Source organism: Myotis davidii, unplaced genomic scaffold, assembly GCF_000327345.1.
Source record: "Myotis davidii unplaced genomic scaffold, ASM32734v1 scaffold461, whole genome shotgun sequence".
Taxonomy (NCBI): Eukaryota; Metazoa; Chordata; class Mammalia; order Chiroptera; family Vespertilionidae; genus Myotis; species Myotis davidii.
Genome location: NW_006295825.1, coordinates 3,329,821 through 3,342,304, shown reverse-complemented (window position 1 = coordinate 3,342,304; position 12,484 = coordinate 3,329,821). Strand labels below are relative to the sequence as shown.

Sequence of the window (12,484 nt, the reverse complement as noted above, 5' to 3'; positions counted from 1 at the left end):
CAGCTTTGTCTGGGCTTCGGGGCGCCCCGGCCTTTCGCCGCTGGCCCAAGCCCCGCTGCCCTCCGCTTGCCCGCAGGCAACCCGATCTGTGCCGGGCGGGAGCTCCGAGCCGCGGGAGGTGCTCGGTGCTCAGCGCTCAGCGCTCGGGCAGCCGAGGTTGGAGTCTTTCATCACCCGGGGAGAGTGAAGTTTGAAAACAAGCTGTGGCCCGGAAAGCTCGGGAGCCGACCCAACAGCCGCTTGGGAGGGCGGCTCGATGGCCTGGAGGGTGTTGTGTGGTCTGAAACTGCGCTGGGGTTCCCGAGTTCACGTGCGGCGTAACAGTTATTAGGTTTATGCAATGCTTTTGCTTCGCTTACGCAAATGAACTCCTTCTGCCGGCCCGTTGGAAACCCCAGTGCCCTCTTATTGTCTGTTCCGCCGACTTAGGATCGCACCGGCCGCACGGCTTTGATTACTTCCTGGTAGGGCCCTGGTGCCGCCGCTAGAGTCTTTGTTTATTAGATTTGAGACGGTCCGTGGTAGCTTGGATTGTAGGGTAAAATTCAAACGGTGCCCTACAAAAACCTTAAAATTTATTTGCAGAAATCTAGGCACACAGCCCTGGTACGATTTAGCTGTGTGACATTTCTCGTTACGGGCTGCAGCTGGGAAGGTAGTTTAGAGGCTGCCGTAACACTTTTGACAGGTTTCTTCTTCAATGGTAATCATGTCCTTGGAGGAAAACATAGGTAACGCCACAAAGAAAGATATACTCTGGGATAAGGAATAGAAATAACCCCGCTTCCCTCGGACCTCTCAGAGGTTTGGTGCTTTGCTTGCCTTTGTAAAGTCGGATTGTTTTTTTTTCTGCAAGAAGCCTTTTAAAGATCAACCGGTTAATGGGTTTTACAGTGCAGTATTGCAGTTCTTTTATGAGGATACAGAAACTTGTATAAATTAGCTCTTACATATGAATACATCTTTTGCAGTGAGTTTTGAGTATGGAACAACAAATAAAGGTGCGTCGAATTGCTTTACAAATTGGTTGTTGGTGCATTAGCTACAATTGTAGTTATAGCTGTGATACTATAACTGTAACTTTTAATTTTTTTCCCAAAGAGATTTGAAAAAAAAATGGCCTAAGCCAACACTAGGAAAAGCATACCTCATGAGGAATGATGAAATTACTCTTGCTCATCTGTTGTAAATAAACTACAGGACAGTTAGCACAATTCTGTTTTTGTGTTGTTGTTTTTGTTGTTGTTTTCTGGTAAAATCACATCAAATTTTAAAATGGCCTCGCTGGGCACATGCAAATGGCAGATATCCTCTTGTGAGTCAGTCTTGCCTTTGTCAGTCGTGGAAAAGAGATGCAGAAAAGTGGGCATTTCTTGAGGAATGTAAGTTAAAATGGAGCATAACTAGAGACTTGTGCTGGTAACAAGAGTTTCTAGCCCTAATGGAGGGGTAATTTCTGTCCAAGGGGTAGGATGGTACTTTGCCTCTCACTTGGGTTTGTAGACCAATAAAGCAAGTTTAACTTTATGTGGGGATTTTCTTCTGTCCATATTCCATTCTGTAAATTGAACCTATTGGCATCCATCCATTCATTAATTTAATGTTACAGTATTGAGCTCCATCTTGTTCTTACCTGCCTGTTGTTTCAGTGATTAAATGATTAGTAAATCTGTGAGTCCTTATCTGTGTGTGTGTGTGTGTGTGTCCTTAACTAATTCATCATCTTGGAGGATTATATATTCTGGTATTTATCCTCCAACACTCTTGAATTTTCTCTCTATCTCTCTTTTGGTAGGGAATCAAAGGGTAGCTAGTGTGTTGAATAATGGGGTGACTGAGTATTGTGTCTGATTATGTTCTTATTAACGAGCGAAAAAAATGCCTGTTTTGGCACTGGGACAATAAAAGTAATGCCCTTGCCCTGTTTTCATTGGAATTACACCACAGTGAAACAGCTTTAAAGCAGCCAAGCAATTGCAAAAGCTGAACATCCCTAGGCCCTATTAGCTAGCAGTACATCCTTGGACAAGTAGTTCTGTTTCTTTTAAGCATCAGTTTCATGACGTCATCTGTAAAAAGGGTAATACTTCACAGGTTGCTGTTAGGATGAATAAGGCAATTTTTGTGAAAAATGTTAAGAAACTATTCAAACAATAGGAAGTATTATAGGTCAGAACATCTTTATAAAGAGGACTCTAAATACGTAAATATCTAAAGCCCCTTAAATAAGGCCTAGGATAGAATGGCTTCATGCTGAATTATGCTTTCCAAGGAGATATATTACTCAACAAGATTAGAGGGTCTAAGAAGTAATTATTTTTCAGAGTTAACTTGAGCTTCTTATCTGTGGAAGGCACTGTGTGGCAGGTTATATAATTGTGTACTGTAGCTGTTCTCAAACTTTTTTGTTCTCAGGACCCCTTTACCCTTAAAAGTTATTGAGAACCCAAAGAGCTTTTGTTGCTGTGGCTCACGTTTATTGACGTTGCTGTACCAGAAATTAAAACGGAAAATTTTTTAATGTGTATTTATTAAATCACTTACAAATAAAAATAATCCATTACCTGTTAACATAAACCATAGTTTCCATAAAATATCTTTTCAAAACAAAATTTAGTAAAAAGAGCAGCATTATTTTAAATTTTTGCAACTGTTGTCTAGCATAATAGGAGACAGCTGGATTTTCATAGCTGCTTTTGCATTCAGTCTCTGGTTACATTATACATCATGTAGAATCTGGAAAACTCTAATGCATGCTTGTGAGAGAATGAGGATAAAAAATATAAGTAACACTTTAATATTATTTATGAGAATCATTTGACCTCATGTGCCCCCTAAGAGGGTCTTGAAAATTCTCAGGAGTCCAGGACCGCACTTTGAGAACCCACTAGTATACAACTATAGCAACAGCTAAGGACACCTGCTCTTAATAGCTATGAAGTATTAGGGAAATCCTTAAAGCTTTAAGGCTAGCAACCCTTATGTCTTTGCGGAAACTTACAAAGCTTTTGAAATATATTAGCTGGGTAACAGATAATGGGGTCCAATAGTCCTTTACTTTGAAAAATGTTAGTCTGATCTAGTTGGGGAGAGACAGGAAGCTAACTGGTTAGAAGATAAATCCATGTTGTGGTTTAAGGTAAATGTTGAAAATAGCAATCTCCTAATAAGGTAAAAGCTGATTTATGTCTAATCTTTGCTAAAGGCATTCTCATTTTAAATGAAAAAATTTTAAATACAAACTAGGACATTCTCTCAAGCTTTTTGGTGTGTGCACATACCAGATATTATATTCAGAAGCTGGAGGCTTGGGCAGTTATTTTTTTCTGTGGATAGAAGCGTTGAACCAGAGGCAAAATACAGGGAAAAAATACACAAATTGTTTTTAAAAAAATATCCTAAACACAGCTGTTTTCAATAACTTAGGAAGGCTGAAGACCAAGCATTTGAACTTGAGGGGTTTTGGTGAGCCAGTTAAATTGGCAATATTTTCATATTTACAGGCATCAAAAATTTTCCCTGATTAATTCTTCAAAGAGTTGTGTATGCCTCTTTATAGGTATCCAGTACACACTTCCCCTCACATTACTTATGAAAAGTAAATATAGATCAAGTAAATGGTTGGCAGGTTTGGAGTGGATATTGGAGATAAACCCTATTTTTGAAGATCCATTTAGTAGGATAATAGACTGATTATTGAGTCCTTGTCAGTGGTAATCAATGTGTAATTTGTGACAAAAGTAAGAAATCAGTTATTTTGTGTCACATTTTTCTTTCAGCCCACTTCTAAAGAGGATTCTGGTATTCTGATTAAATTTTCTAGATAGGATCAGTTCCTTAGGAAAAATGCATTTACCTTTTGAAGTAACACTTTATGAAGTATTTATTAAGTGCCTAGAACATAAGACAGTAAATATGTGTTTAAAGATTGAAGAAATTTCCTTCCATTTACATCGTGGCTGGAATGGTCTTTATGTTGAAAATGAATGCAGAGCAAGTGAGCTTCCCCCCAGAATGCTTTCACCTGTCCTCACTCCTCACTCCTCGTATTTTATTCTGTAACTTTGGATTGTCAGCACATGACCGTCTGCTGCGATGTTGTTACCACAATGAATTTGAATTTTGACATTCTGTATTTCTAGGTGGGTAGGTGGACATTGTAGTAGTAAATGTGACTAAAGCAGTTAAAAATCCGTGAGCAGGTGATACTTTTTTCACATTCTCAAGATTAATATTTAAATTTTACTTACTTTTCTAGAGGATTTAAACTTTTTAAGGTAATATTTGTAAACTTGAGCCAAATATAATTGCCTTTCAAGTTTTTCTGGCAGTAGTATTCTGCCCCCACCACCACCCCCAGACCTTAAGGTAACCTCACCATATTTTCATAGTCTCAAAATAATTTGTGGTAGATGTGAAAGAGCTGGAATTCAGAATATGTATCATTTGTATGGTTGAGGAAATTGCCCTCTAGGGATGGAGGTTAGTATTTTGCTGTTGTGAAAAAGTTTTGACACATTGATCCGAGGTTATTTTCTAAACAGTCTTCTTAGGCCAGGAAAGAATGGGGTGAGGGAAGAATTTGAACTCTTTGGTTCACTTTCTCATTAATCCTTTATTCTCAAAATAATTCATTCTCATTATTCTTTGCTTTTATAGCATTAGCCTTAGCCTCTTAGAACATCCTACTGTTTCCTCGTTGAAATTTGTGCAACTTCCTTCTTTACTAGAATATAATAGATTAATTTTGGATTCTTCAAATTAGATTTAGAGATACTTACATTTTTATAGTGTTTGTAGCTAGTAAGCAGAACAGTGAGTAATTTAGTTTGTAGCTCACTGAGTAATTTAAATTCCTGTTTTAAAATTTAATTGAGTCTTCCATCAGGGAGTAATTTACATTACATTTCCTCCTAACCTGCTTTGTTTTTTCTTTTTGAGCCCCCTCCCCCCCTCTTGAGCTATTTTATATATTTTACTTCTTTGGGAAAAAAAATACTGTATTAGCCTCCTTTGATTAAGCTACAGTTTCTGACCAACCTGCCTATGGGTTTTGTGTTTAACCTGGGCATTGGAATAGACTTGGGTAGGTAGTTTATCAGTGTGAGAAGTGGAAAATGTAGATGGCTTAATGTTTTAGTGTTTTATGTTTATTCATAGCTCCTTTAGACTGAGAGCAACTGCATTCTAGGTGTGTTAATAGAGCTTTCCTGGACAGATGGCTTAGAAGGAAGTACTTAAATTCTCAGTAGGGACTAGTACTTTTTGGAGGGAGTATTTGTGATGAAGCTTACCTTGATTGACAGTTTAGAATGCTGAAAATAGCATTAACAACAGTAACAGCTTGTTCATCTTACCAAGAATTGTTTTGTGCCAAGACTGCTCAAGATGCTCTGCAATTTGTAATAGCCTGTTTTGAGAACGTAGGTAAGATTAGGTATCTTTCAGACTGAAAGGAAATTTACCTAAAAAATGTTCTTTGCAGTTGTATCCTGAAATCTTTTGGGGTTGTTGAATGAACTTTGGTTTAGAAGCTTGTAAATAGAGATCATCTTTTAACTGCTGTGAGACTGCAGATGTTAGTATCTATAGTAATTCCAGATGTTTTCTCATTTATTAGTTTTACTGAGTAGGAGGAGAACTGAGAACAGCATAAAGTAACTTCAAAGCAGCTTGCTAGCATTTATTCCTAATTTAATTAACTACCCATCCTTGTAGTTTTTCCTGTTTTATAAATTGTGAAACTGAGACAGATTAAGAGAGTTGCTTAACATGCTTGGGGGAGGGGGAGGGTAGTAGATAGAGCCTAAAGTTTACATTCAAATGCCATTCAAACTATACTTTTGGGTTGTCTTTATTTTGTCATCCAGTAACTTAATGCTTGATAAATTTAAAGGATTTAAAGTGTGTAGAAACATACTTGAAATACTTCCTTTGAAGATTCTTGACATAAAAATATACTTTAAATTTCATATTTTAAAAATAATTTATTTAAATTCTGAATTTGATGAGCTCTTTCTCCCCCTGTTTATTAAAGTTAAGGCAGGTTGGGACAAGATTGGTAATACAATTGGTAGAAAACTGGTTTTTAATGTCTTAACTTCCTTACAGTTCAAATCTAATTTCTTTGTGGTCTATTCACATTACTTCAGATGTAACAAACTAGCCATCTTAACATAGCTGTGGATAAAATGCAATTAGCTTTAGGTTATTTTTTAAATGTGCTGCTGTTTTTGAAGTTGCCCCTTCCATTTCTTCATTTTGTTTCTGGTAGAAAGATTCTTGGAGGTCGTTTGTTGTGGGGTGGGAGAGGAAGAAAATTGTTAAGATACTGAATTTAGCTTTTGCCTCTGGTAGTTCAGAGGTTATTGGAATCTTTGTTTTTAGGTAGTGTACTTTGTTGGTTCCATTTAGTTGTATTCTAAGATTTTCTAATCGTCTTCCTTGCAAAAGTTAATTATAGTCTTTAGACTGCAAAGCTTAAAAACACATTTCTCTCTCTTTTTCAGATACACTGAAAAGTAGGTATATGTGTGCTATTTACCGATGCATAAAATACAGATGAGCTTAGAAAGAATATTTCAGGTTTCGAAAACTATTGAAATTAAATTTGGACATTGAAAAATGAAGTTTATAGTTGTATTAGTTGTTGTTGTGTTAGCTAAATTCTTCGAAGTTAAGTAAATGCTAGCTAATTTAATTTTATAAGACCTATTTAAGGAGGTAATTGAGAGTTTATTTTTAAGGAACTGGCTTGTATCTCTGAAAAGATATTACAACCAAGTGGATTTTATCTGGAGAGTTTGTATTCTGCCTTACGATTGAAGAGCTCTACCAGTGAGCTATTTTCTATTTTGAGTAGATGTTCTGTCCTGATATTTTTCTTTGTTCTAGATGGGTTTAAGACAGCTTTGTAGAAATCTGCTTGCTTGTTTATCCTTGACCCAACCAGAAGACTCTTAATTTTATGGACTGTTCTTGTACTATCTCATCATCGGGAAGAATTGGCTGGTGATTAACTGTTCTTCCTGCAGGTTTAATTTAACTTATTATAAGATAGTACACTATTTTAGCTTCTTTAAATATTTGTCCTTACTGTCCATGCTCAGGTTTTCTTTTTCAAAAAAATAGATTATTGTCCATTCCTTTGTTTTGAACATTTTTTGCACAATATTGGGATTGTACTATCTTAATCAAAGTTTTGAAGATCAACCTGAAACTTTTAGTAAACAAATTATTGTGATAGAATGTTTCCTTGGGATTATTGATAGATAACATGTTAGAGAAATGTTTTGATATAATATTTTTTAAAAAGAACTTTTATATAACTTAAAACTTTGTGGCTGACATTTATTATTAATATTTATGTATGTTTTAGTGTCATACAATAAAATGTCCTTTGACTTGAGATTAACTCTAGTTTTCACCTGAATTATTCTGAATGTTAATAGATGTGTTAACAGTTACTCTGCAACAACTAAGAACTCAAGTTTCACCTTAGGTATATGATGTAGCTACCAACGTTCATGCTATGAGAATATTATTTTTTAATCCTCACCCGAGGATATGTTTTTAAAATTGATTTTAGAGAGAGAGGGAGGGGGGGGAGAGAGAGAGAGAGAGAGAGAGAGAGAGAGAGAGAGAGAAACATAGGTTGCCTCCAGTATGAGCCCCAAATGGGATCAAACCCACAACCTTTTTGATGTACCAGAAGACACTCCAACCAACTGAGCCACCAGCAGGACTGTGCCATGAAAATTTAATTCTGAGAGTTTTACTGTATTAGTTTCATTTTTTCAAGTGTTTTGTTTGTATATAGTAGTATTTTTAGAGCTTCGTGTAAAAAATATTTTTTCAGCCCAGCCGGCGTGTCTCAGTGGTTGAGTGTCAACCTATGAACCAGGAGGTCAGGTTTGATTCCTGGTCAGGGCACATGCCCACGTTGTGGGGCTCAATCCCCAGTGTGGGGAATGCAGGAGGCAGCCAAACAATGATTCTCTTTCATCATTGATGTTTCTATCTCTCATTCCCTCTCCCTTTCTCTCTGAAATCAATAGAAATACATTTTAAAAAATATTTTCAGGTGTTTGTGTTTTTTTTCAACCTTTGAATTAATAATAGAGATTCTTGGGGAAATTTGTGTCATATTTTAAAATTGTGTCTATTGGCTATAAAAAATTCCAACTCTTGGTTTTTATTAAATAATTACAACAGCTGTTGGAGTCTGCAGGTGCCTATTTTTGGTAATATTGGGTATCCAGCCCTTTAAGCAGAGTATAAGTCTGTGCCCAGTTGTTATATATGTATTTCCCACTTCTTCATAAATAGTCCCATTGATTTTAAAAGAATAAAGAGTTTCCCAGCACACCAATAAATACATGTGTGGTAGTCTCCTCATGTGCTTTAGCACTAACCTTTACAAAAAAATAGGAAGAGACTTGTATAATGTAAATATTAAACACATTGTTCTCTGAGTAAAGTCTGATCATATGAGGTCCCTAAAGCTCTTAGTTTTTTAAAATTTATTTATGGGAGTGCTTCCTATAAAAATATATACATAAGAATCTTTTCTTATATTGCATACACTTGCAATTATTTTAAAATAATAGTTGTGTGGTATTTACATTTATGATTTGATTCATTTCTTTTGAAGATCACACTGCTGTTTAACCTTGGCTTTGCTTACTCAGGTTGTTGGCAAAAGCATACAGTTGCATCAGATCTTGCTATATTAAATAAATGAAAATATTGGATGTCAGAATTTTTCTTAAGCGATTCATGTTTTTTTGTGTTCATTCTCCACATAATTAGCTTCATGGGGGAAGTTATTTTTGAAACAATGTAAACTGGTAATTTTTCTGTAGTTATTTGTGTCTGGTCTTCCAAAGGCAAAAGTGGCCCGTTTTGACTCTGATTTTGTAATCTGCTTTGGCTTTAGTAGTATTAATCCTTCTCCCCATTACCCTTTCCCCTCATTTGGAAGTAGGGGCACAGGTCCAGTATTTAGCTGAAGACTGGTAGCTATAGCATAATAGCCTCATTAGGTGTTTTTCTCCACACTAGGTCTGAACAAGTCTGAGCTTGTGACAGAATGAATAATAACAAATTTGTTTAGTGCATTACAGTTTTTGAGAATATGTGGTTTCACATATTGTTTCCATATGTTGTTTTCATTTGATGTTGAAAACTGATTTCAAAAATCCATTTCAAAACTAAAGTGCTTGAACCGGTGAGGGGACCAGCCTTATGGATCGAAATTTGCCTCTATGTGGGAAGTCAGCAGGACCAGATGCCCTCTCTTTTCTGGCTCTGTAGGTATCTGGATCTGTTAACATATGCATGACAAATTTTGGCCAGCTTGAAATTACTTTCTCTAGTTAGAGGACACATATTAAGTTCTGCAAATTAGCCTTACAGTTTATAGGGAATTGGTCCCAAATGATAAACTGCTATTTTAATTTTTATGCCATATTGTGGGTTTTAGGCATACTTTTTTTTAAAAAAAGATAAAGTTTGGGCAGTCTCATGAATTGATATAACTATTATATGTCAGTTTACCTTATAAATACTAATTCATGCTTTCAAAAAGTAATACATATAAACAGTAAGTCATAGTATCAAAAGGTTTAAAATAGAACAGTAATCTCCTTCCCACCCCTTCACCCTCAGTCCTACTGTCCACAGACAGCCACTTTAAGCCCTCCTTAGCTTTTTCTCTCATATTTTCCTGCATACTGTTAAGTAATACACTCTTATTTCTTAATTTATCAATTTTAGGCATTATCTCTCGACATCTTGCTATGGTAAATGGGACATTCATGGTTGCACCACCTTCTCTCTGCCCCCCTCTCCATTTCTCAATGTAATTTGATGACAAATTCTGATTAATATGGTCATTGCTTTTTCTTTTTTATCCAGCATTTTGTTTTTCCTTGAGTAAATAGTTGCCTTTTTAAAAAATTGCTTAGTTCACCTTCTACATGCTTTCTCCCAAATGTACTTATAAGTCTGCCAGATGTCCACGAATATTATTTTCCAAGCACTCATACAGCGAGATAATCTCTTACCACTGTGTTTTCCTGAAGCCCTCTTTCCCAGAGCCCTCTTGCTCCCATTTGAAGTAATTGTTCCTTAGGCCTATTGGACAGTTCTTATCCTGTGATTCCCTTGCTATTCTCTGTATTAGATCTACTTCCTGGATCCCTTGTCTTTCTCTTTCTTGGTTTATTAACTGTTTTGCTGGGGTATATCATTGAGCTCTCTTCCTGTGGGAGGTTACTTTTTACTACACTTGATCTTAGCCAAAAGGTGGAGAAGCGATAGGTTACTTTTTGACCCCATGCAAGTCTGATGCTTTTATTCTACCTTTATATTTAACTAGAGGCCTGGTGCACAGATTCGTGCATGGTGGGATCCCTTGACCTGGCCTGTGGACATCCCCCGAGGGGTCCCGGATTGTGAGAGGGTGCAGGACAGGCTGAGGGACCCCACTGGTGCACAATTGGGGCCGGGGAGGGACCATGGGAGGGCTCCAGGGTGTGTCCGGCCCGTCTTGCCCAGTCCTGATCTGCTGGACCCCAGCAGGAAGCTAACTTACCGGTCCAAACATCTGCCCCTTGGTGGTCAGTGTGTGTCATAGGAACTGGTCAAATGGTCGAATGAACGGACACTTGGGATATTAGGCTTTTATTATATAGGATTGCTTGGCTGACTCTAGACTATTAGAAAAGATTTTTCTCTTAGAATTATGAGGTCATTGCTCTTTTGTTTTTAGTTTTCTAGTGTTACTGTTGAGAAACCTGATGCCTTTCTGATTATATATATTTTCTGTAATTCTTTTTCCTGGAAGCTTTTAGAATAGGTATTTTATCTTCTGAAATTTCAAAATGACTTGTCTTGGCATGGGTAGTCTTCCTTTATTGTGATGGGTACTCAAGAGATCTTTCAATCTATACATTTGATAGCACACTCATTCTCCCATACTTACATCTCCTAATTTGTACTGTTTATTTCTGGAACTGCTACTAATTGAATGTTGGATATCCTGAGTAGAACCTGTAATATTCTGCCTTTTGGTTCTAGTTCTGAGATATTTCTTTGTTGTTGTTTTTTTCTTCCACCCATCTATTGACTTTTGATAATCATATTTTTAATTCTCAAGAGCTTTTTTCTCATTTTTCTGACCATTGCCTTTTCATACATTCTGTTGCTGTTGTTTTGCAATATCTGCTCTGATTACTCCAGGGTTTTTGAGTTTGTTTTAAAGTTTTTCTTGCTCCTTACATTGTTTCTGTTTCTTCTGGGTTCTTTCTCTTTTTAAAAAGGTTCTGTCAGACTAGAGTTTTTCTTCAATGATCTATTTTATTTTTGTCTTTTCATATAAGAGTGAGGCAATAAAAAGATCTGTAAATGGGTGGGGCTTGTCTACAGTGGTCTTCACATTGAGATGAGGGAGCAAGCCACCTTCTTCATTGGAGGAAGCAAGCAACATTTCTGTATGAGGCTTTTTTTTAAAAGTACCATTTAGTTTTCCAGATCTTCCTCTGGGCACTCATGCTGTGACAGCAGGGTGCAGGAAGTTTCATGATTTAGTTGTTTCCACAGCCCTTGGACAGTTGTTTTCAGCCCTATCCCTACCTTTGCTGTCTCCTGTGTCCAGTGTCCCTGAGCTCAGAGCCTCTTCTTGTCAGCATTCTTTCAGCTGGCATTTAGTTTGTAGCTCCTTTTGCACTAAGATTGTTACTGCTCTAACTTCTTTGACTTCCAAAAACATGTTGAAATCTTTTGCCTGCTTTTGAACATGCCTCCCATTCTCTCTTTATCCTTGTGAGTTAACATCCGTTTAATTCCTCTATTGTCATTTTAGTAGGATGTTAGGAAAGAAAGGAGATAAGAGAGAAGTTGGTCTTCCATGTTTAAATTGGTGTTTATTTTTAAATGAAATATCTAACCCAGTTTTTAGGGCAAAATGTGTTGCCCTATCAGAAATGGATCTTATTCAGAGAGTTAAATCACTAAGATTGAAATTTTACATGACTGTATTTGAGTTAAAGTTTAAACTCTGATTTACCTTCTCTGATAAACTGAGCAAAATATTTTTGCTGTTATCAGAGCCAGCAGAGAGAATAGGTAAGCCAGAGGGTTTGACTCTGCTTGACAAGCCAGACTGTGGATATGTAAAAGAAACATAGTTGTAAAGTCATTTGGATTACTGCAATGAATATCCTATATAATAAAAGCCTAATATGCTAAGTGTCTGGTCATCTGGTCAGCCATTCAACCTATCAAAGCATAATATGCTAATGATATGCTAAGGCAGCTTAACTGCTCCCTATGATGTGCACTGACCAGCAGTGGGCAGACGCTCTGACAGGTAGGTTAGCTTGCTGCTGGGTTCCAGCCAATCGAGACTGAGCAAAATGGGCTGGACATGCCCTGGAGCCCTCCCTGGCTGGCCAACCTCCTGCATCCCTCCCCAGGCCCG

General features: G+C 37.1%; 1 protein-coding gene across 2 annotated transcripts in view; it reads left to right on the top strand.

The window, feature by feature from the left end:
* Window positions 1-12,484, top strand: part of USP3 (ubiquitin specific peptidase 3) — a 101,785-nt gene that overhangs the window by 1,183 nt on the left and 88,118 nt on the right. The window contains exon 1 of one of the 2 annotated variants that reach the window (XM_015568546.1): window positions 9,793-9,862. The exons of the other annotated variant lie outside the window; for it this stretch is intronic. Within the exon in view, the coding sequence (XP_015424032.1) occupies window positions 9,808-9,862 (55 nt within the window). The 5' untranslated portion in view covers window positions 9,793-9,807. Of the gene's footprint in view, window positions 1-9,792; window positions 9,863-12,484 lie in introns of those variants that run through there. 2 annotated transcript variants of the gene reach the window in all.